General features: G+C 44.9%; 1 protein-coding gene across 1 annotated transcript in view; it reads right to left on the minus strand.

Annotated features, from left to right (window-relative positions):
* Positions 1-11,291, minus strand: part of LARP1 (La ribonucleoprotein 1, translational regulator) — a 65,000-nt gene extending 53,709 nt beyond the window's left edge. Inside the window, exon 1 of the mRNA XM_007946415.2 lies at positions 10,847-11,291. Coding sequence (XP_007944606.1) covers positions 10,847-11,291 — 445 coding nt within the window. The remainder of the gene's footprint in view (positions 1-10,846) is intronic.
* Between the last annotated feature and the right edge of the window lie 10,654 nt (positions 11,292-21,945).

Here is a 21,945-nt window from a genome sequence, read left to right on the forward strand (position 1 = left end):
GGTCAATGACATGAGACAAAGTATATGTGAACTGCTGTATGAAAAGTGAATTTACTCTGTAAATCTTCACCCAAATCCTAATTAAAAAAAAAAACCATAGCACATTGACTTTTGAGTGTGTGTGCGCCTTGCCAACAGGAATTTTATTATTATTTACTGTGGTATCCTGTACGCCTGACACATAGTAAAACTCAAAATGTGAATGAAATGCTGTTAAAAGCATGCAATTCATTCATTCATTAACATTCACTGAGCTACCTACTATGTGCCAAGTACTACTGCACGTGCTGGAGATAAGCAATGATCAAGTATCAGAGTCTCTGTGATAAATTTAGAAATGGATAGTGCTGATTGTTGCACAACATGGTGAATGTAACTAATGTCACTGAATTGTACATGCAAAATTGGTTTAAATGTTGTTAGATTTCACAACAATAAAAACTGAAGGAAAAAAAAAAAAAAAAAACAACTTTGTGGCTCAATACCAGTAACAGTTAAGAAGGAAAATGAAGCAGGTTAAGAGTGATGGGGAAAGGGGTCAGCTTATTACTTTATACTGGGTGGTCTGGTGGCAAAGTACCTAAGGTTGGCAGTTCAAACCCACCAACCACTTCTTGGAAGGAAGATAAGGCAATCTACTTCTGTAGAGATATCTCCTTGGAAACCCAAGGAGGGGTTGGTATGAGTCAAACTGACTCGATATTGAGTTTCGTTTTGAGTTGGGTGGTCTGGGAAGGCTTCTCCATGACAGTTGCATTTGAACAGGGACTTGAAGGAATAAGGACATGGGCTATCTGGGTACAGAGCATTCCAGGCCAAAAGCACTGAATTGGGAGTGTTTGATGTGCTCCAGGAAAAGCAAGGACAGGTGTAGTTGGGAGTGAGAGAAGGAGAAAATGCTGAAGGTGAGGTCAGAGGTTGAGGGGCGGCAGTAAGACCTATTATGTGTGGTCTCACAGGACAATCAAACGACTCTAGATTTTATTCAGCAATGAGAAGCTATCAGAGTTTTGAGCACAGGAGTGGTAAGATCTGACTCTTGTTTTATCAGGGTCCCTCCTTCTAAGTGGTGTTAGGATAGACCAGTATAGTTATGAGGGTGCAATTCAAGTGGGCAGCAACAGCAGCACAAGGGAAACCACTTAGGAGGCTGCTACAACTATCTAGGTGAGAAGTGATGGTGCGTGGACCAGGATGGTAATAGAGGAGGTGGTGAGAAAGTGGTTAGATTGGATATAATTTTTTATAAGCCAACACAAGGTACTGGTAAATCAGATTTGGGGCTACAGAGAAATAGTGGTATCAAAGATGCATCAGTTTTTAGTCTGAGCTATTAGAAGGACAGAGGTGCTTAACCTCTCTGAGTCTCACTCTCCTCCATCTATGAAGTAGAGATAAAGATCACCTGCTGAGCAGGTTACATGGAATGGAAAATTTAAAGCACTCAATAAACAATGATGACTGTCACTATATTACTTATCTTAGGGCTATCAGGAGCTTTAATAAGCTTGTCATCACTTTGAAAACTAAAGGGTGCCTGACCCAAGCCATGATATGTTTAACAGCCTCAAAGGCATGTGAGAGCTAGACCATGAATAACAAAGACTACAGAAGAACTGATGCATTTAAGTTATGGTGTTGGCAAAAAATATTCAATGTGCCATGGACTACTAAAAGAACAAACAAGTCTGTCTGGAGGAAGTTCAGCTGAATGCTCCTTAGAAGGGAGAATGGGCAGACTTCATCTCGTGTACTTTGGTCATGTTGAGAGAAGGGACCAATCCCTGGAGAAGGGTATCATGCTTCGTAAAATAGAGGGTCAGCAAAAAAAAAAGGGGAAGATCCTCAAGACGGACCAACACAATGGCTACCACAATGGGCTCAAAAGTGGCAACGATAGTGAGGATGGTACAGGACAGGCAGTGTTTCTGTTGTAGAGAGTCACTCTGAGTCTGAACCCACTCAAAAGCACCTAATAACAACCTTTAAAATGGAGCACACTGCCAGGTTTTTCCTCTCATAGACTGGCTAGTGAGTTTGAACCACCAACTTTTCAGTTAGTAGTGCAGCTTTTAACCACTGTGCCACCAGGACTCCTTTCAATAAGCTAGTATATGTGAAAAGTAAAGTCCCTGCAGGAATAGTACAAATGGTTAATGCACTGCATTGCTATCCAAAAGGATAATAATGGCTTGAGTCCACCCAGACGGTCCTCAGATGAAAGGCTCAGTGATCTATTTTCAAAAAATAAGTCACTGAAGACTCCATGGAGCACAGTTCTACTCTGATACATGAGTTGACTCGACAGCAACTGGTATGTGTGAAAAGCAGAGCAAAAACCATCGAGAGCCTAAGCAGACCATTTATCCAGATGACTGACTGCCAGCCACTCTGAGATTCTAGTTCCTAGGAAAAGCTTGCAACTTCATTTCTAAAGCAGGGAAGATAAAAGGCTATCTCCAGTTTCTGGATGTATGTCTTGAAGGTAACGCGATTACAAGCTTGAAACGTTATTACAAAGTGCCCTATAAAAAAGAGGTCTGGTAGAGAGATCATATGGGTTTACTAATAGTACCTCAAACTGAGATAGGGAAGCCCCTCGCCATGCACAACGGAGGCCCTGGTAACTTATCACCAAAACCAAACTCACTGCCACCAAGTCGGATCCAACTCAGAGCGACCCCTCCTTGGGTTTCTAAGGCAGTATCACTACAGAAGTAGATTGTCCCAATCTTCCTTCCGAGGAGTGGCTGGTGGGTTTGAACTGCCAGCCTTCCGGTTAGCAGTCATTGCCTTAGACACTACAACACCAGAGCTCCCGTAACTTATCACAAACAGCCCTTAAAAATTAAGCTAAGTCTGGATATCTACACCCCACTTAGGGAAGGTATGGACAACCCCTCAGAATGGGTAATTACCTCAGACTGCATACATCTGATTTTGGAACACAAACAACTTACAGCTGTGTACTATCTTTTATTTATTTATTTACTTATTAAAAATATATTCTATTGAAATATAGTTTATGTACAGTGAAATACACAAAACTAAAATAACATGGGTCAATGTTTTTTTTTTCCTGTGATTGACTTTTCACTCAGCACAATGTCGTCCAAGTTGATCCATGTCATGCCATGTTTTGCAGACTCTACATTATTCTTTAGTGTTGCATAATATTCCATTGTGTATCATGTATTACTTTAATTTAAAGAACACTAGTAGCACAGTGGTTAAAGCACTCAGTCGCCAACCAAAAGGTGGGTTTGGGTTTGCTCCGTGGGAGAAAGAAAAATGTGGCAGTCTGCTTCCATGAAGGCTTACAGACTTGGAAACTCTATGGGGCAGTTCTACTATGTCCTATAGGGTCACTATGAGTTGGAATTGGCAAGCATGGGTTTGGTTTGGTTGGCTCAATGGTTAAGTGCTTGGCTACTAAGCGAAAAGTAGGGAGTTTGAATCCACAAGTGGCTCCACTGGAGGAAGACCTAGTGATTTGCTCCCAGTAAAGATTACAGCCTAGGAAACCTTATATGGTTTCTACTCTGTCCTATAAGGTTACTGCGGGAGCTCTGGTAGCGTAGTGGCTAAGGCACTTGACTACTAACCAGACGTCTGGCGGTTCAAACCCACTAGCCACTCCTCGGAAGGAAGGTTGGGCAATCCCACTTCCGTAGTGATACTGCCTCGGAAACCCAAGAAGGGGTCGCTATGAGTCAGGTCTGACTCGACGGCACATAACAACAACAACAACATAAGGTTACTGTAAGTCAGAATCGACTCAACAGCACATAATACGACTTTTTAACTCATGAAATAGGCTACGCTATACTTGATATGAATTTAATTCTTAAAACCACCTCAGAACAGGGATTATTTCCTTTCTGTGAATAAGGAAAACAGGCTTAAGTCACAAAATAAGTGAGAACAATGTGGCCCACATGCTGATTTAAATCTCTCACCTTTCCCCTTTACCCTGTCTCATTTTTTATTAGGCAGGTATCACAAAACTTACTTCCTTTCATGATTCTCAGGCAGGGCAAAGCCATTCTCTCTCCTGGCCACTCCCTTAGTCACTCCACACCAGCCAGGGAGGTTTGTGAGGCCAACTGAGGCAGAGGCACCAACACCGTAAAACTACTCCCCTTTGAGCTTGTTCTGCAAACAGGGGCACTCCCATTTGCCAAGCTCTCAACTTTATAGAGGTTTTTGTGGTTTCAGGCCTTCTCCTCCTCCTCCTCCTCCTCTACCTCCCAGAAGGAGGGAATAGGTGCTGAGTAACAGTTTTAAAATGCTTACTCTGGCCTAGTGTCACAGTAGGGTAATAACACTGCAGCCTAGTGTCATAGTGGGGTAAATAGATGTCACAGAACTACACAAACAAGCAGAGAAAAAGTAAACAGACTTAGATCTTTAAAAAACTAACCACAAGCAAAAATTTCTAAAATTAAAACCAAATTAAGAGGAGGGAGCATGTATGTTGGGGGAGGGATGTTTCCCATGCAAACAGGAGGTGAGTGGGTCAGCAGAGGGACTCTGCCCGCAAGGGAGGTTCAGGGTTCAAGTCTGTCAATGACTACCCTCCTGTAACAATCTTCTAAACACCTCCCTCCTCTTCCCTGGCAGACAGTGACTTCCTCCTTATTAGAATTCAAGTGTAAAACTCAAACTCCCTGTCTAGCAGAGGAGAGGGGCCAAGCCAGCTGAAGGCTCCTGGTGAAGGCCGCCTCCCCCTCTCCCCTTCAGAGGGTGTCCTAATTATGTGCTTTTTTTAGAAGAGGAGAAAGTGATTTGAGCTAAAGGAAAAAGAGCTTTACAGTGCTCTTTGAGTCTAACCTCACAGTTCTTAGACAGGGGTACATAATAAATAAATAAATCATAACGTCTTTATCATTCATGATGAAATAATGTCTTCTTATAGTTGGTTTATTCAAATCAGAATCCAAACAAAGGCTACACGCTGCATTTGACTGATCAATTTTCCCATTTATAAACAGTTCCTCTTTAAAAATGACATTTATTGAAAAATCCCATAATTTGTCCTGTAAAATTTCTCACATACAGAAATTGGATAACTGCTTCCTCATAGTCATTTAATTTGTTCTTCTATGCCCATTTTCCCTCTAAACTAGGAGTTATATCTAAGGTTATATTATATTTGCATTCAATTTTTATCTGGTAGGGGAAATTTTCAAAGACTATGTACTTCCTATTATCACATCACAAGGCACATTTCCTCCACAGTCACTCATCAATGCAAACAACTGACTTAGGACCTGAAGTCAAGAGTCCTCATGAAGGCTGAAGAGAGCTGGGATAAAAAACAGAGTTCTCAACCACTACGGCAGATATAAGCATATACGTACATAAAGCTCTTCTTTGGTTTCTTTGTGGAGAAAGGATTTATTGGGGAAAAAAACTTGGAAGATATTTAGACCTAATCGACTTCCCTCATTTTGCAGATGAAGAAACAAAGAAAGCACGAGGTTTGCTGGTATTCACATTGATGGTCACAAGCAAAATCTGAAGTGCAATTATTACTCCTAAAAATTGTGATTATTATAAAACTTTTTAAAAAGAAAAATCATTAAATAGGTAGCAGTTATTAGGAGCTTATTCTTGTGCCTAGCACTATGCTAGGGATAAACATTACCTTCTTTAATTCTCACAACTCTTTAAAATACAAAAAACAAAAACAAAAACAAAAAAACCCCACAAACCACCAAACTCATTACCACTGAGTCAATTTTGACTGATAGCCACCCTACAGGGCAGAGTAGAACTGTTCCATATGGTTTAAGGCTATGATCTTAATGGAAGCAGACTACCACATCTTTCTCCCGTGGACTGGTTGGTTAGTGGGTTCAATCTCCCAATATTCTGGTAAACAGCCAAGCGCTTAACCTCTGAGCCAATTATTCTCATTTTGAGGATGAGGGAATGGAGGCTCAGAGAGGCTGAGTAATTCACTCAAGATTACACAGTAAGTTTGAAGCCAAGCTGGGACTCCAAAGTACAACTATGATTCCAGAGTCAGAGGTCTGACTTCCAGTCAGACTTCCTGTGGTAGAAAGAAAGGGACCAGGATCTGAAGCAGCTCTGACACTGCGAGGTCACAAAAGACTGATGTGCCAACTACCACAAATAGAGGAATCTGGGGAAGGGCCCAAGCCCATTAAGGAATGTAGAAAAGGAGAGTGGACGTTTATCTGAGGCCAACTCAGTGGGTAAAGGATCCCTGGGATTGCCATTGGTTATCTGAGATTATAACCCTTTTTATTTTGTGCCATCAATGTACTACACCTCAAAAGCCCACAGAAAAACATGATGCCCAGCATTTAATAAACATTCAGACCCTTGCCCCCTCACGACTTTCCTTTAAAGAGAAAGTGAGAAAAAGACTACAGTTTTATATCGCTTAACATCCACGACGCATTCTGTAAAATAGGTTGTGCAAACACTCTATTGTATATAGGCAGTCCTCAAATTACCAATTAGCTCTGTTCCTAAATCTGTCTTTAAGGTGAATTTGTGTGTTAAGTCGAAATGGTACAGCTGGTATCAAATGTCAGATAGTCATATGTTTGTCTTAGTATGTAGTATATAGTATACCTTTCTATGCAGGAAAAACATTAAAGAAAGACTTCCAGATACACTAAATCAACTTCAACATAATACTGTGGTAATAATGTTTTGATGCATGTTGTTGTTATTATTTGCCGTTGAGTCAGACCCGACTCATAGCGACCCCTCCTTGGGTTTCTGAGGCAGTATCACTACGGAAGTAGATTGCCCTATCTTCCTTCCGAGGAGTGGCTGGTGGGTTTGAACCGCCAGCCTTCTGGTTAGCAGTCAAGTGCCTTAGACACTATGCTACCAGAGCTCCCTTGATGCATGTTGCCCATTTGTTATTATGAACCATTGTACGTACTTCGAATTTTTAATAATAAGCTTTATGGGTTTGTGAGCAAGGACATATATGTGGTCAGATGTTGCCTGAATGGACTTAGGTGGTGGATGACTGTATGGCAAGTTTTCTTCCTATCCCGAGTTAGAGCACTATACAGAACCAACCCACTGATTACCATGCTGGGGTGGGCGGAGGCTTGTGGTAATGATACACTATCAAGTCCCAACCCACAGCATATGTATCAGCCATAGCAAACTTCTAGTTCAGTTAGGCTGGCTTTTCCCCTCAACCCTGAGGGCACCTGTGCATTCTCCTAAAGGATAATTTTCAGCCAAAAAAAAAAAAACCTTAAAACATTCATCATACCATATTTCAAGCAAAAATGGCCAATTCTTTGGGTCACCAACCTTTGAGATTATCCATACCAAACCCTGCATGTCTGTGGACAAACAAAAGCCCATTTGTAAGGAGATGGCATAGTGCCTAAGGCATCTGATTGCTAACCAGAAGATTGGCAGTTCAAACCCACCAGCCACTCCTTGGAAAGAAGGTTGGGCAATCTACTTCCATAGTGATACCACCTCAGAAACTCAAGGAGGGGTCGCTATGAGTTGGATTCAACTCGATGGCAGTGAGTGAATTAGTCTATATAATTCATGAAACACGATACAACATCAAAGGATTACATTCTTCAACCCCCTCGTTTTACAGGTGGAAAAAACAGAGACCCAGAGGGAAGAATCCCTTTCAGGAAAGTGCCACAGTTTCCCAACATCTAACGGCTACCACATGCCAGGCACTAGGCTAAATGTTTTATAAGCAGCATCACAATGAATGTTCACAATAACCCCAGGAAGTGGGTAAATCATAATTTAATCCCCAGCTCTGGTGGTGTAGTGCCTAAAACATTTGACAGCTAATCAGAAGGCTGATGGTTCAAACCCACCAGCCACTCCTCAGGAGGAAGACTGGGTAATCTACTTCTGTAGAAATATTACCTTGGAAAGCCAAGGAGGGGTCGCTATGAGTTGGAATTGACTTGACAGCAGTGAGTTTGGTTTTGATATACAAATGGGGAAGCTGAGGCACAGAATGGCTAAGTAATTTGCCCAAGGAGGCATGGCTAGCAAGTGAAAGAACTGGAATTTGAACCCAACAGGCTTGACCCCAGAACCTTTGCCATCTAAGGATGTGACTGGAATCAGGAAAAAAAAATTTTTTAATGTTTTGAAAACACTTGGGGTTGGGGGTAGGGGTGGGAGAGTAAGATCCAAAAATACAAAGTGCAAATCCTAAAACTTAAAATGACAAAGGTAGACTAGAAAGCTTACAATAGAATAGAGAACTCCATGAGAAAGGAGGAGGTCTCAAAACATCTTTTATTACTAGTTACTGCATGCATCCCTTAAAGAACTAAAACATTAGCATCTGAGCCAAAAGGAGGGCTAAAAATAGGCATTTGCAGCAAGCTCTGGAAAGCTTGTAGCTTGCTTATGAGGCATTCACTTCTGAAGACTCCCCAAAGCACATGCATCACAGAAAACAAAAATTCACAAGACCACACAACCAGTCAACTCCTGTCACATTTAAGCTAGTCCAAGCTGCAAATAAAACATCAAGGCTGGAGAAGGGCCCTGGAGATTCAGGTAGACTCAAGAGAAAGCCACCACTTAAAACACCAACAGACAACCCAATCACAGGATTTTTTCTCAAAAAGGACCTAAGTCCTTCCAACAGGCTTAAACAAAGAAGTTTACAGGATTAATTCAGAGTTCATCTACCAAAGACTACTCCAAAGGTTCAAGACCAACGTTCTTGCCTTAAAAATCCAGAAAGACAAGAACAGGGCAAATCTACCACACTCAGAATTTTGCTTTGGTCCCTTAAGACAAGTCTGCTTCTCCACTCAAAATAAAGGCAGAATGCCACCCAAGCAGTCTTCTTCCCCCGATCAAAAACCCCCATCAAGGGCCCCTGGACTTGTGCAAAATGCCAGCTACAGCACCCAATACCACCTGATGTCACAGCTGATTTAAAACCCACAAGGGAGATTCACCATTAGCTAAGCAGCAGCCAGGGGTGAGAAGCACCATTTAAACTTCTTAAGAGTGCTCTCTCCAGAGGATGATTACACCCCTTTGAGTTTAAAGAGGGGGAAGGACCAGAGAGTATCTTAAAGTTGCTTTCCTCCCTCAGCGGGTGGATCAGGGAAGGATTTGCAAGAAAATGGAGGTTTCAGCAGTGTCCTTTGCTTAAGAGGGTTCTGGAAGGGAAAGGGGGGAAGAGGAGGAGGGCAGAAGGAAGAGAATAGGGTTTGAAGTTATTATTCATAAGCTCCAATTGATGCAACTTTAAAAGAAATAAAAATTCCAACATGCCGTTTTCAGGTTTGGTTATTCTAGTTTCCCTTGCACTAAAACTGTTCTTACTCCCTCTAATATTATAGTATATAGCTCCTCCTTCAACTTTCCCCATTTTGATGTTTTAAATCACACGGCACTGCAAAAAGGGAGGAGTTTTGAAAATGCACCAGGGCTAAGGCCATAGGCCATCAATCGAACTGCAAACATGGTTTGAACACTGGACCACATCAAAAGGATCCAAAAATCAAAGAATTGAGACCCACTGTGCCCCCAAACCTTGGCAAAGAGGGACGGGAAGACGCGCCTCCCACCCAAGCTGAAGATATGTTCCTAGCAAAAGGAGACCAAAAGCAGACTCCATATTCCGCACCACCTCTCCTCACGGTGACAAGGCTGGGATTTCCTGCTCCTCCCTCCCCCCGCCTCAAAGGGCCGGCCCCAGAAGACTTTCTTTTTTTAATGGAGGTGGGGGTAATTCGGAAAACGCCCGAATCCCCGGCTCTGGGAGCGCCAGTCCACGGTCACATGCCGCTCCCCGCGCAGGGAGGCACCACGTTGTCCCGGCTGCGGAGGAATGCCGGGAAGGTGGCACGCGCACTCACACTCGCGCACACGCACACTACGGGACGCGCCGCGCCAGCAGCCCGCACCCGCTTATTACCCAGAGCGCGACGACCCGCGCGGAACGCAGAGGCCGAGGGGCCACGAGCAGCCCGCGGACCACCGGCGCGGCGCAGGGCGCCCAACCGTCACCCGCCCGTCCAGCCCAGCAAGGCCACTCCCTCCCCTGTCGCCACAAGACCCTCGTGTCGCCACATGCCCTTCACACGCCTCACATTTTCTGCCAACCCCCAAACTGGATTCCCCACACACTCGCCATCGGCTGCCTCTTAAGGCGGAAGGCTACTTGGATCCAGGAGGGAAAATACCCAATTCAATGACACGTTAGGTTCCCTCCTCTCCTCTTTCTCTCCGTAACTGATCCCTCAACCCGTCTCCAAATGGCGGTTCTACCGTCTATCATTATCTAAGCAAAAACAAAACTTTTAAATATCGAATACGTGTGGTCGGCATAAACTCCTCGCTGGGCGCTTTGCTGCCCATGACATATGCTCATCAAACATTTACAACATGGGGACGACTAATGCAACGCTATCAAAACGGCGAGCGTAGTGCTGGGTGAATGGAGCTTCCCAAGTAAAGGAGGTTGAAAGTAGAAACCGTCCCTTACACCAACACGCGGTTGGGGAAAGAGGGCCCTTTTCACCGAAGCCAGCGCCCACCCTCCTCTCCCGGCGAGGTAGGCCCGGACCACGCCGTTGCCCACTAACCGCTGCGGCCCAGGCGGTGGCCGTGGCCTTTCGGAAGCCGGGACCTGGGCAGGGACAGGTTCCCGAGTGTGTGGTGGGAGCAGTGCACTGCAACCCGAATGAGGCAGAAAGCAATACAATTTTTTTAAAATCTTAGTCACCACGACCCATGGCGGACCCTCGGGCCCTTGAAGCCGCTGGGGGAGGGGACGCTCAAGTCCCCGGAAGCGGCCCTCGGACCCAGAATAGGAGGCTGGGAGACCCACCTGGAGGAGACTGTCCGTTCACCGTGGCCAAGGCCGGCGGCAACGCGTTCTTAGTCCACGGGTTCACCTTGGGTGGAGGGGCCTCCACGAAGTCTCGCCGCCCGCCACCGCCCGAGGCTCCGGTTGCTCCTCCGCCAGCGCCCGGTTCGCCGCCGCCGCCTTCTTCCCCGTCGCTGACTGCTGGGCCTTCGGCGCCCGGCGGCTGCGGCTGCCGCGGGCTCTCGCGCTCCTGCTGCACTGTGCCCTCCTTGTACGGCTTGGCGCAGGGCGGCCGAGGTCTCCGGGCGCCGCCGTCCGGCTCCCCCACTCCGACGTCGTTGGCCCCGGGCTCGCCCTTGCCCTCGGGCGGCGGCGGCGACGGCTTCTTCCTCACCAGCCCCCCGTGCTCTTCGGCCTGCAAGAGCGGGGCGCCCCCCGGCAGCAGCGGCTCCACCTGAGTGGCCATCTGCGCGCCCGCCCCCCCGGAGAAGCCGGGCGCGCCCGAGGCTGCCTCCCCCGCCTCGAACTTGGCTCGCAGAACGCCCGCGACTCCTTCCTCTGGGGCGCTGGGCCCCAGTCCCCGCAGAGAAGGGTCGGGGTTCACGCTAGGCGTGGCCCCCCTCCTGGTCGGATGCAGCCGCGGTAGATCCAAGGCCCGCTGGCGGGGCGGGGGGGGTGGGGAGGAGGGCCCCCCACTCTGCGGTCCAGGCCTCCTCGGCGCACGTCCCCCCCCGCCCGTTCCTCGTAAGGCGCCCCCACCCCGAGCTCCGCAGGCTTCTCGTCCCGTCCCTCCCTCCCCCCCGCCCCCGGGGCGGCCCGGGCTTCCCGGCTCAGGGGCTGCAGCAATATGGACGGACGGGGGAGAGGCGCGGCGAGCCGAGCCGACCACGCGATCCGCGGCAGGCGGCGGGCGGGCGCGCGCCTCTCGACGCGGCGGGCGAGGGGAGGAGACGGCACACCGGGAGCGCGCCCGCCGGCCCTAAGCGGAGGCGGCGGGAGCGCGCTCGCTCACGTTCTCGTGGCCCCGCCCATCGCCCCGCCCAATCACCTCCTATTCCTCTGAGCGCCTCCTGGGCTGCGGTGGGGGCGCTCCGACCCGACGGGGGCGAGCACGTGCCTGATGCAATTCGGGTGGGGGAGGCAGTCAAATGGGCAGGAGAGAAGTGGGAAAGAAGGGGAGGAGTCTTAAAGGGCCAGCGAGTGAGAGCTGCCGCAGGTGGAGCACATGGGAACTGCCATGCGGCCGACCCGGCCTTCCTCTAGTATTTTAGCTTGGATGTCATACTTGGGGGAAAGAGCCAAGAAAGTCATTCCTCCCTTCCAGGACGCTTTAGGGGAGTCTGCATCTGCCCCGAAGACGCGCCCCTTCCCGCACTCCTCGGTCCTGATCCCTCTAGGGCCCGCACGGGTGACCTTGGGAGAGCCGACTGCACCTCGGCGGGCTGTGCTGAGTTCTCCATGCAGTGCCGGACCGACCGGACACCGCCGAGAATGACTTCTACTCCAGGCCTGGAAGGTCTGGTCCTTACCCGTTGGGCGCTTCGGGCGCCGAGAAAGTAAGAGTGGAATCACCAACGGCCCCCACCCCAGCCAGGCCCTTGAAATTAACTCAGTATTTATGGGCAAGAAACCGCTTTTCTTTCAAATGGATTTTGTTTTTTTCTAGATAGTTGGTTTCGGGAGTTGAACTAGAGTCGGTTCGGGACTCCCGAAATCCGAGATTTTATCCTGGCCTTGCCTCTTTCCAGCTCTGTGGCAGTCACTTCCCCTTCCCTGGGCCTCAGTTTTCCTATTGTAAAACAAAGGAATTAATGATCTATGACAGTGGTCTCACACTTTGGTTTATCCAATTCAATAAATGTTTACTAACCCCCTACTGAGGGGGGAGCTCTGGTGGTATAGTGCATAAGGCATTTGACTAACCCACTTCTTGGAAGGAAGACTGCGTAATCTACTTCCGTAAAGATACCACCTTGGAAACCTAAGGAGGGGTCGCTATGACTCAGAATCGGCTGGACTGGGATCAACGGCATGAGTTTGTGGGTTTTTTTTTTTTTTGGTTACTGAGGGGACCTCTACGGTGCTGGGAAATGGGGTTTGATAATAATAGTAATAATAATAAAAAAAAAAAAAAACTCACTGCCATCCAGTCGTTTCCGACTCATAGCCAGCCCCATTGAGTTTCCGATGGGAAGTAGATTGCCCCATCTTCCTTCCGCAGAGCAGCTTGTGGGTTTGAACTGGTGGTCTTCCGGTTAGCAGTCAAGTGCCTATCCACCAGAACTCCTTTGGTAACTGGGCTAAAAAGATCCCTGATTTCATGGAGTTTACATTCTAAGATGGCAAAAGAGATAATAACTTATAAATTCTTGTGCAGTGAGTATGAAGACAATAAACTGTAGTAATAAACTAGAATAGATTTTTCCTTCTAGTTTGGGTTATGAAGGAAGAGCTAGCTCCCTGAATGTAGATTCCAAAGTGTTTGAAATCAGGCATAGTCTGGAATTGAAACCAGACATCTGCATATCTAACATGATCCCTTTCATGTTTCTATGCAAGGTGATCCCACACTTCACCTGGAGAAGTTCTGGCCTGTGCCTTCTCAGGGTGGTCCAGATTTAACAAGGCTGTGATCCTACCTTCTCAATATAGGAAAGCTAGGAATGTTGGTGGTCTCCAAAACAAAGATTAGTACACATGATCTGCTGTACAGGGGAGAGGGCTTATTGGAGGAGACTCTTGTAAATGCTTCACCTGGCAAGTCTGAGTTGTACATTGTAACCAAGAATACTGGGGAGAAGTGCTGGTAGGGGTAGGCATGCTCTTCCATAACTCAGCCTCTACCTTGGCTGGCTCTCTAGGTTTCCCCTGGGGCCCCATTTCCTGCTGTAAAAGTTGGGATATATAACACCTAACTTGCTCTCATCTGCTGGGCTTTTGTGAGAGAGCAAATGAAAATGCTGTATAGATGATACAAGAAGAGGTACCAAGGAAGATAAAGGGATCTCAATGAATTTAAACAAAATTCTTCAAAATTACGTTATACCCTTTCCTCACTTATCAACATGGTTAGGTCCCAAAGACCAAGTTTGTTAAGCAAAATTGTCATTGTTTGAAAACAAAAGATGACTACACCATTACATAACCGCCAAATTCCATCATTATATAACTGCCAAACAGTGAGAATCGTGGTCCAGCCCAGTTGACACAGAACTATTACAGCCAGTGTTTACTCCTGCCTCCCACCTCAACACTCTACTACCAGACATGAGTGGTTAATCTGCAAAATATTTAGTAGATTTTTTTAGTATTGTCCTAAATGCAAAATGTCAGGTAAGACAAGTCGATAGATGAGGAAAAAGTGTATATCTACCCTTAATCTGAAGGAAAACTCACTGCTGTCTAGTCAATTACAACTCATAACAATCCCTCCTTGGGTTTCTGAGGTGGTATCTCTAAGGAAGTAGATTGCCCAGTCTTCCTTCTGAGGAATGGCTGGTGGGTTTGAAATGCCAGCCTTCTGGTTAGCGGTCAAATGCCTTAGGCACTACACCGCCAGAGTTTCACTGAAGGTATTAATTGGTAATATTTCCTGAAAAAAAAATTACTCATTAGACTAAATCTGGACTTTGTAAAAGGGGACATAGTTGTCATTGTTGGTTATTCTTTTCTATATTTCTATAATTGGGGATAGATATGCCTCCATACAACTTAGGAGACTAGGTCTCTATGTGGACAAGTAACTGGTTCATGCTAACCAGCAGTCAGAGTTGGAGTCAAACAAGCCCCACCAGACAGTACTATGTAGAGAATGGAAGGGTACAGGGATCCATCCGTACACCCTGGGCCTACTGCACAGAGGTGCCCTTAAATACCCATGTGCCACTTTATGAGTGGACAAACTGGGCCCAGAGAAGGTGTGCTGGGGGGAAAAGAAAGCCCGGATTTAAACATGTTCTATGGTGCTGTTGTTAAGTGCCATCAAGGTGGTGCTATCAAGTTGGCTCCAACTCACAGCAACACCATACACAACAGAACCAAATACCACTGGTCCTGTGCCAAACTCACAATGTATGTTATACCTGAGCCCATTGTTGCAGCCACTGTGTCAGTCCATCTCATTGAGGGCCTTCCCCTTTTTTGCTGATCCTCCACTTTACCAAGCATGATATCCTTCTCCAGGGAATGGTCCCTTCTGACAACATGACCAAAGTAGGTGAGACAAAGTATGGCCACTCTGGTTTCCAACGAGCATTTCAGCTGCACTTCATCCAGGACAGATTTGTTAGTTCTTCGGGTAGTCCATCCATGGTACTTTCAGGATTCTTCACCAACACCACAACTCAAAAGCATCACTCTTCTTAGGTCTTCCTTATTCATTGTCCAGCTTTCACATGCATATGAGGCAATTGGAAACACCATAGCTTGGGCTAGATATACCTTAGTCTTCAAAGAGACATGTTTGCTCTTTAGCACTTTAGAAAGAATAATAGCTAAAACTTGGAAGGAAGGTCAGGCAACCTACTTCCATAGTGATACTGCCTCGGAAACCCAAGGAGGGGTTGCCATGAGTCCGACTTGACAGTGCATAACAACAACAACAATAGCTAAAACAAATGGAAGAAAATGAAAATGGAAGAAATGACAAGATAAAAGAGCTGAACAGAAGATTTCAAAGAGCAGCTTGAGAAGACAAAGTCAATTATTATAATGAAATGTGCAAAGACCTGGAGTTAGAAAACCAAAAGGGAAGACTACACTCAGCATTTCTCAAGCTGAAAGAACTGAAGAGAAAATTCAAGCCTCGAGTTGCAATATTGGAAGATTCTATGGGCAAAATGTTGAATAATGCGAGAAGCATCAAAAGAAGATGGAAGGAACACACAGAGTCACTATACCAAAAAGAATTGGTCAATATTCATCCTTTTTAGGAGGTGGCATATGATACGGAACCAGTGGTACTGAAGGGTGAAGTCGAAGCTGCAGTGAGGGAATTGGAGAAAAACAAGACTCCAGGAACTGACAGAATACCCACTGAGATATTTCAACAAATGGATGCCACACTGCAGGCATTTACTCTTCTATACCAAGAAATTTGGAAGACAGCTACCGTGCCAACTGACTGGAGGAGATCCATATTTGTACCCATTTGAAAGAGAGGTGATCCCATAGAAAGTAAAATTTTAAAACTATACCATTAATACAAGCAAAATCTTGCTGAAGATAATTAAAAAATGGTTGCAGCAGTATATTGACAGAGAACTCCAGAAATGCAAGCTGGATTCAGAAGAGGATATGGAATGTCAGATGGATGTTGGCTGAAAGCAAAGAGTACCAGAAAAATGTTTACTTGTGTTTTATTGACTATGCAAAACCATTTGACTGTGTGGATCATAATAAATTATGGATAATATGGAGAAGAATGGGAATTCCAGAATACTTAATTATGCTCATGAGGAACCTGTACATAGACCAGGAGGCTGTCATTCAAACAGAACAAGGGAATACTGCATGGTTTAAAATCAAGAAAGGAGTGCATATGGCCTGTATCCTTTCACCATACTTATTAAATCTGTATGTTGAGCAAATAATCTTGAAAGCTGGATTATATGATGAACAGCATAGCATCAGGATTGGAGGAAGACTAACAACCAGCAATATGCTGATGACACAACTTTGCTCACTGAAAGTGAAGATGACTCAAAATACTTATTGATGAAGATTAAAGACACCAGTCTGCAGTATAGATTACATCTCAACAGGAGGAAAACAAAACACTCCTCACAACTGGACCAATAAGCAGCATCACGATAAATGGAAAAAAGATTGAAGTTGTCAAAGATTTCATATTACTTGGTTCTATAATCAACACCAATGGAAGCAGCAGTCAAGAAATCAAACATCGTATTGTACTGGGCAAATCTGCTCAAAAGACCTCTTCAAAGCGCTGAAGAGCAAAATTGCTCTTTGAAGACTATGGTGCACCTAACCCAAGCCATGGTATTTTCAGTCACCTTATATGCCTGTGAAAGCTGGGCAATGAATAGCAATGAATAAGGAAGACAGAAGAGTTGATGCTTTTGAGTTGTGGTGTTGGTGAAGAATACTGAAAGTACCATGGACTGCCAGAAGAATGAACAAATCTGTCCTGGAAGTGCAGCTGGAATGCCCATTGGAAGTGAGAATGGCCAGACTTCGTCTCACCAACTTTGATCATGTTGTCAGAAGAGATTATTCCCTGGAGAAGGATATGCTTAGTAAAGTGAGGGGTCAATGAAAAAGGGGAAGGCCCTCAATGAGATGAATTGACACAGTGGCTACAATGATGGACTCAAGTATAGCAAAGATTGTGATACTTGCACAGGACCAGGCAGTGTTTCATTCTGCTGTACACAGGGTTGCTATGAGTTGGTGCCAACTCGACGCACCTAATAACAACAACAATATTTGCAGCAGATTTGCCCAGTGCAATACAAGGTCTAATCTCTTGACTGCTGCTTTCATTGGTGTTGATTGTGGAAACAAGTAATGTGAAATCTTTGACAACTTCAATCTTTTCTCCATTTATTGTGATGTTGTCAATTGGTCCCGTTGTGAGGATTTTTGGTTTCTTTAGGTAGAGGTGTAATCCATACTGCAGTTTGTAGTTGTTAATCTTTATCAGTGTTTCAAGTCATCCTCACTTTCAGCAAGCAAGGTTGTGTCGTCTGAGTATCACAAGTTGTTAAAGAGTCTTACTCCAATCTTGATGCCACACTCTTCTTCATATAATCCAGGTTCCCAGATTATTTGCTCAACATACAAATTGAATACATATGGTGAAAGGATACAACACTAACACCCTCCCTTCCTGATTTTAGACCACGCAGTATCCTTTTGTTCTGTTTGAATGACAGCCTCTTGGTCTATGTATAGGTTCTTCATGAGCACAATTAACTTTTCTGGAATTCCCATTCTTCCTAATGTAATCCGTAATTTGTTATGACCCACACAGTTAAATGCCTTTGCTTAGTCAATACAACACAAGTAAACATCGTTCTGGTATTCTTTGCTTCCAGCCAAGATCCATCTGACATCAGCAATGATATCCCTCATTCCACATCCTCTTCTGAGTCCAGCTTGCATTTCTGGAAGTTCCCTGTCAATAAACTGGTACAACCATTTTTGGACTATTTTCAGCAAGATTTTACTTTTGTGTGTGCAGTCTAGTGAATTACATAGTATGGCTTTTCTAACCATAGTCTTCATAACTCCCACCAGATTACTGGGTGGGACTGTGAAAATACGTGCCAACTTGGCTGGGCAGCTGGTAGTAGTTATTTCCTATAATAATGCTGGTAATTAACTCCATGGTGGAATTTGCCATGAGCAACTGAGTAGCTGCTTTTAAACTGATTGTTAAAGTCATCCACCTGGGGTATTTCTGTTGGAGCAGCATGAAATAATCTGGGAAAGTTCACTGTCAGGTGTGTAGAACTCTGATGTTGAGATTGGTTAGATTTGCAACTCTGCCGGGACTAAAATGAGCCCTCCTAGAGGCAGAGGAAAATCTCACTGCAGGCTGAGAGAGACTCCCAGCTGAGACAGTAGCAGTGGAACCAAGAGGCACAGGACAGGGCAGCACACTTACCTGGCTAACAGAGGCAGAGGCCAGGCTGAGAGGCCAAGGGCTGGAGAGGTGTGTCTAAGGGCACAGCAGAGGGGAGACTGTCCTGATCAAAGAACTGTATCCTGAATGTGTTCCTGAAGTTGAATTGTAGCCTGTTGCGTCCCTAATAAACCCCATAATCTGTGAGTTCTTTGTGGCCATGCTGCAAATTATCAAACCCAGCAAAGAGGTGGTGGGTGCTGCGAGAAGGAGGGTTGGTGTCAAGGTTGGTAAGAGGACTGGAAGGTGACGACATGTCTGGTCTCATAGGAACAGGCCTTGGGCTGCTGATGGTGATTCTGTCTTCTTCCTGGGTAGCTAAAGGAGGTCAAAAGATGCTGCCTCCTTGCCCCTTTAGTAGTGTGACATTGATAATATTGTTCAATAATTTCCACATTCTGTGGGATCACCTTTCTTTGGAATGGGTACAAATATGGATCTCCTCCAGTCAATTGGCCAGGTAGCTGCCTTCCAAATTTCTTGGTGTAGATGAGTAAATGTCTCCAGTGTAGCATCCATTTGTTGAAACATCTCAATGGGTATTCCATCAATTCCTGGAGCTTTGTTTTTCACCACTTCCTTCAGTGCAGATTCAACTTCGTCCTTCAGTACCTTCAGTTCCTTATCATATGCCACCTCCTGAAAAGGATAAGCATTGACAAATTCTTTTTGGTACAGTGATTCTGTGTATTCCTTTCATCTTCTTTTGTTGTTTCCTGAATCATTCAATATTTTGCCTGTAGAATCTTCCAATATTGCAACTCAAGGCTTGACTTTTCTCTTCAGTTCTTTCAGCTTGAGAAATGCTGAGTGTGTTCTTCGCTTTTGGTTTTCTTACTCCAGGTCTATTCATTATTTATAATAATTGACTTTGTCTTCTCAAGCTGCTCTTTGAAATCTTCTGTTCAGCTCTTTTATCTTGTCATTTCTTCTGTTTGCTTTAGCTACTCTCTGTTCAAGAGCAGTTTCAGTCTCTTCTGACATTCATTTTGTTCTTTTTCTCTTTCCTGTCTTTTTAATGATATTTTGCTTTCTTCATGGGTGATATTTTTGATGTCATCCCACAATTCATCTGCTTTTCAGTCATTGGTGTTCAATGCATCAAATCTATTCTTTAGATGGTCTGTAAATCCAGGTGGGATATAATCAAGGTTACATTTTGGCTCTCAAGGACTTATTTTAATTGTTTTCAACTTCAACTTGGACTCGTGTATGAGTGGTTGATGGTCTGTTCCACAGTCAGCTCCTGGCCTTGTTGTGGCTGAAGATAGTGAGCTTCTCCATCACCTCTTTCCACAGATGTAGTCGATCTGATTCCTGTGTTTTCCATCTGGTGAAGTCCACGTGTATAACCACTCTTTATGTTGTTGAAAAAAAATATTTCCAATGAATAAATCCTGCAAAATTCTATCATGTGATCTCTGGCATCATTTCTATCACCAAGGCCATATTTTCCAACAGCTAGGGTGACCCTGTTGGTGATTCTTGTTTCCAACTTTTGCATTCCAATCATCAGTAATAATCAATACATCTTGAATGCACGTTTGGTAAATTTCAGACTGCAGAAGTTGGTAAAAATCTTCAGTTTCCTCATCTTTGGCTGTGGTGGTTGGTGTGTAAATTAGAATAATAGTAATCAGTACTACTATTATGACTGGTCTTCCTTGTAGGCATATGGATATTATCCCCTGACTGACAGCATTATACTTCAGGATAGATCTTGAAACATTCTTTCTGATGATGAATGCTACACCATTCCTCTCCAACTTGTTATTCCCAGCATAGTAGATCATAAGATTGTCTGTTTCAAAATGGCCAAAACCAATTCATTTTAGCTCACTAATGCCTATGATATTGATCTTTATGTATTCCATTTCATTTGTTACAACTTCCAATTTTCCTAAATTTGCACTTTGTACATTTAATGTTCTGATTAATAATGGATGTTTGCAGCTGTTTCTTCTTCACATCTTGAGTCACGGCACATCAGCAGATGGAGGTCCCGAAAGCTTTACTCCATCCACATTCTTACTTTGAGGAAGCAGCTCTCCCTTGGTCATATTTTGAGTGCTTTCCAACCTGAGGGTGTCATCTTCTGGCACTATATCGGACAATGTTTCAGGGCTACTTATAAAGTTTTCCAGTAATGTATCAGACAGTGCTTCACTGCTATTTGTAAGGTTTTCACTGGCCAGTTCTTTGAGAAGTGGGTGGCCCCTTCCTTCTTCCGAGTTTGTCTTAGTCTGGAAGCTCTGCTGAAACCTATCCACCATGGGTAACTGTTTTGGTTACCTAGTGCCACTCTGACAAGAATATACCACAAATGGGATGGCTTTAACAAACAGGAGTTTTTTCTTACAACTTTTGGAGGCCAGAAGTCCAAGTTCCAAGTGCCAGGCTTTAGGGGCTGTATGAAAGCCCCTCGACCTTGGGCTTCAGCTCTGCCTCTTGTTCCTGGCCCACTGAAGCAAGAGGCATCTCTTCATTCAGGCAGCTACTGGCTGCTGAGGCTAACCAGCCCAAGGTTGACAAATAAAATGGCACAGTCCCGATATTACCAACTGCATGGCAGGCCGTTAATTCAAGCCCATTGAAAGTCCCAAAGTTGGCAGAGCATGGCAGGCTGCTGAACAATGACATGGCTACATGCAGGCTTCAAGTATGCCATGAGCTAGAGACCATTCCCCAAGACTTCTCCTTAAATACAGGAAGCAGACCACATCCCTAAGGCAGCTACTCAGCTGCGCACAGTAGATTCCACCATGGAGTTGATTACTTGTCTCATCATGGGGAATACTACATCCAGGTGCCCAGCCACTCAACCAGGCCCAACCAAATTGACACACAAATTTAACCACCACAGTGACCCTGCTGGTATTTGAAATACCAGTGGCCTCATAGCAACACACAAGCCACCATAGTACAACAAACTGACACATTCTATACTGACTATTTGGTGTTTTTTTTTTTTTTTTTTTAAACAGGACAAAGGAGCTCTGGTGCCATAGTACCTAAGGCATTTGACTGCTACCCAGAAGGCTGACTGTTCAAACCCACCAGCCACTCCTTGGAAGGAAGATTAGGCAATCTACTTCCATAGAGATACCTCCTTGGAAACCCAAGGAGGGGTTGCAATGGGTCACATCCAACTCGATGGCAGTGAGTTTGGTTTGGTTTGGTTGTCTGTGCAAAACCACATTGCTGGTTTAATGAAAAGAACTCAAATGATATCTGAATTTATGTCAAGACTCAAAATGGAGTTAGGATTCCTTCTGTAGAGTGCAGCCTTCCACAAACTGAGTGCTAGAATTTAAGTTCTAATACAAAAATAAGAGACCTAATTAAGACTACATCTTGGATTTAGAAGCTGTTAGAGCTGGAAGGAAAGGACCTCTGGTGGTGCAGTGGTTAAGGCATTCACCTATAACCAAATGTCAGTGATTGGAATCCATCAGCCAGTCCACAGAAGATG

This window comes from Orycteropus afer, unplaced genomic scaffold (assembly GCF_000298275.1).
Source record: "Orycteropus afer afer isolate SDZICR_OR568_19922 unplaced genomic scaffold, OryAfe1.0 scaffold00160, whole genome shotgun sequence".
In the NCBI taxonomy this organism is placed as follows: domain Eukaryota; kingdom Metazoa; phylum Chordata; class Mammalia; order Tubulidentata; family Orycteropodidae; genus Orycteropus; species Orycteropus afer.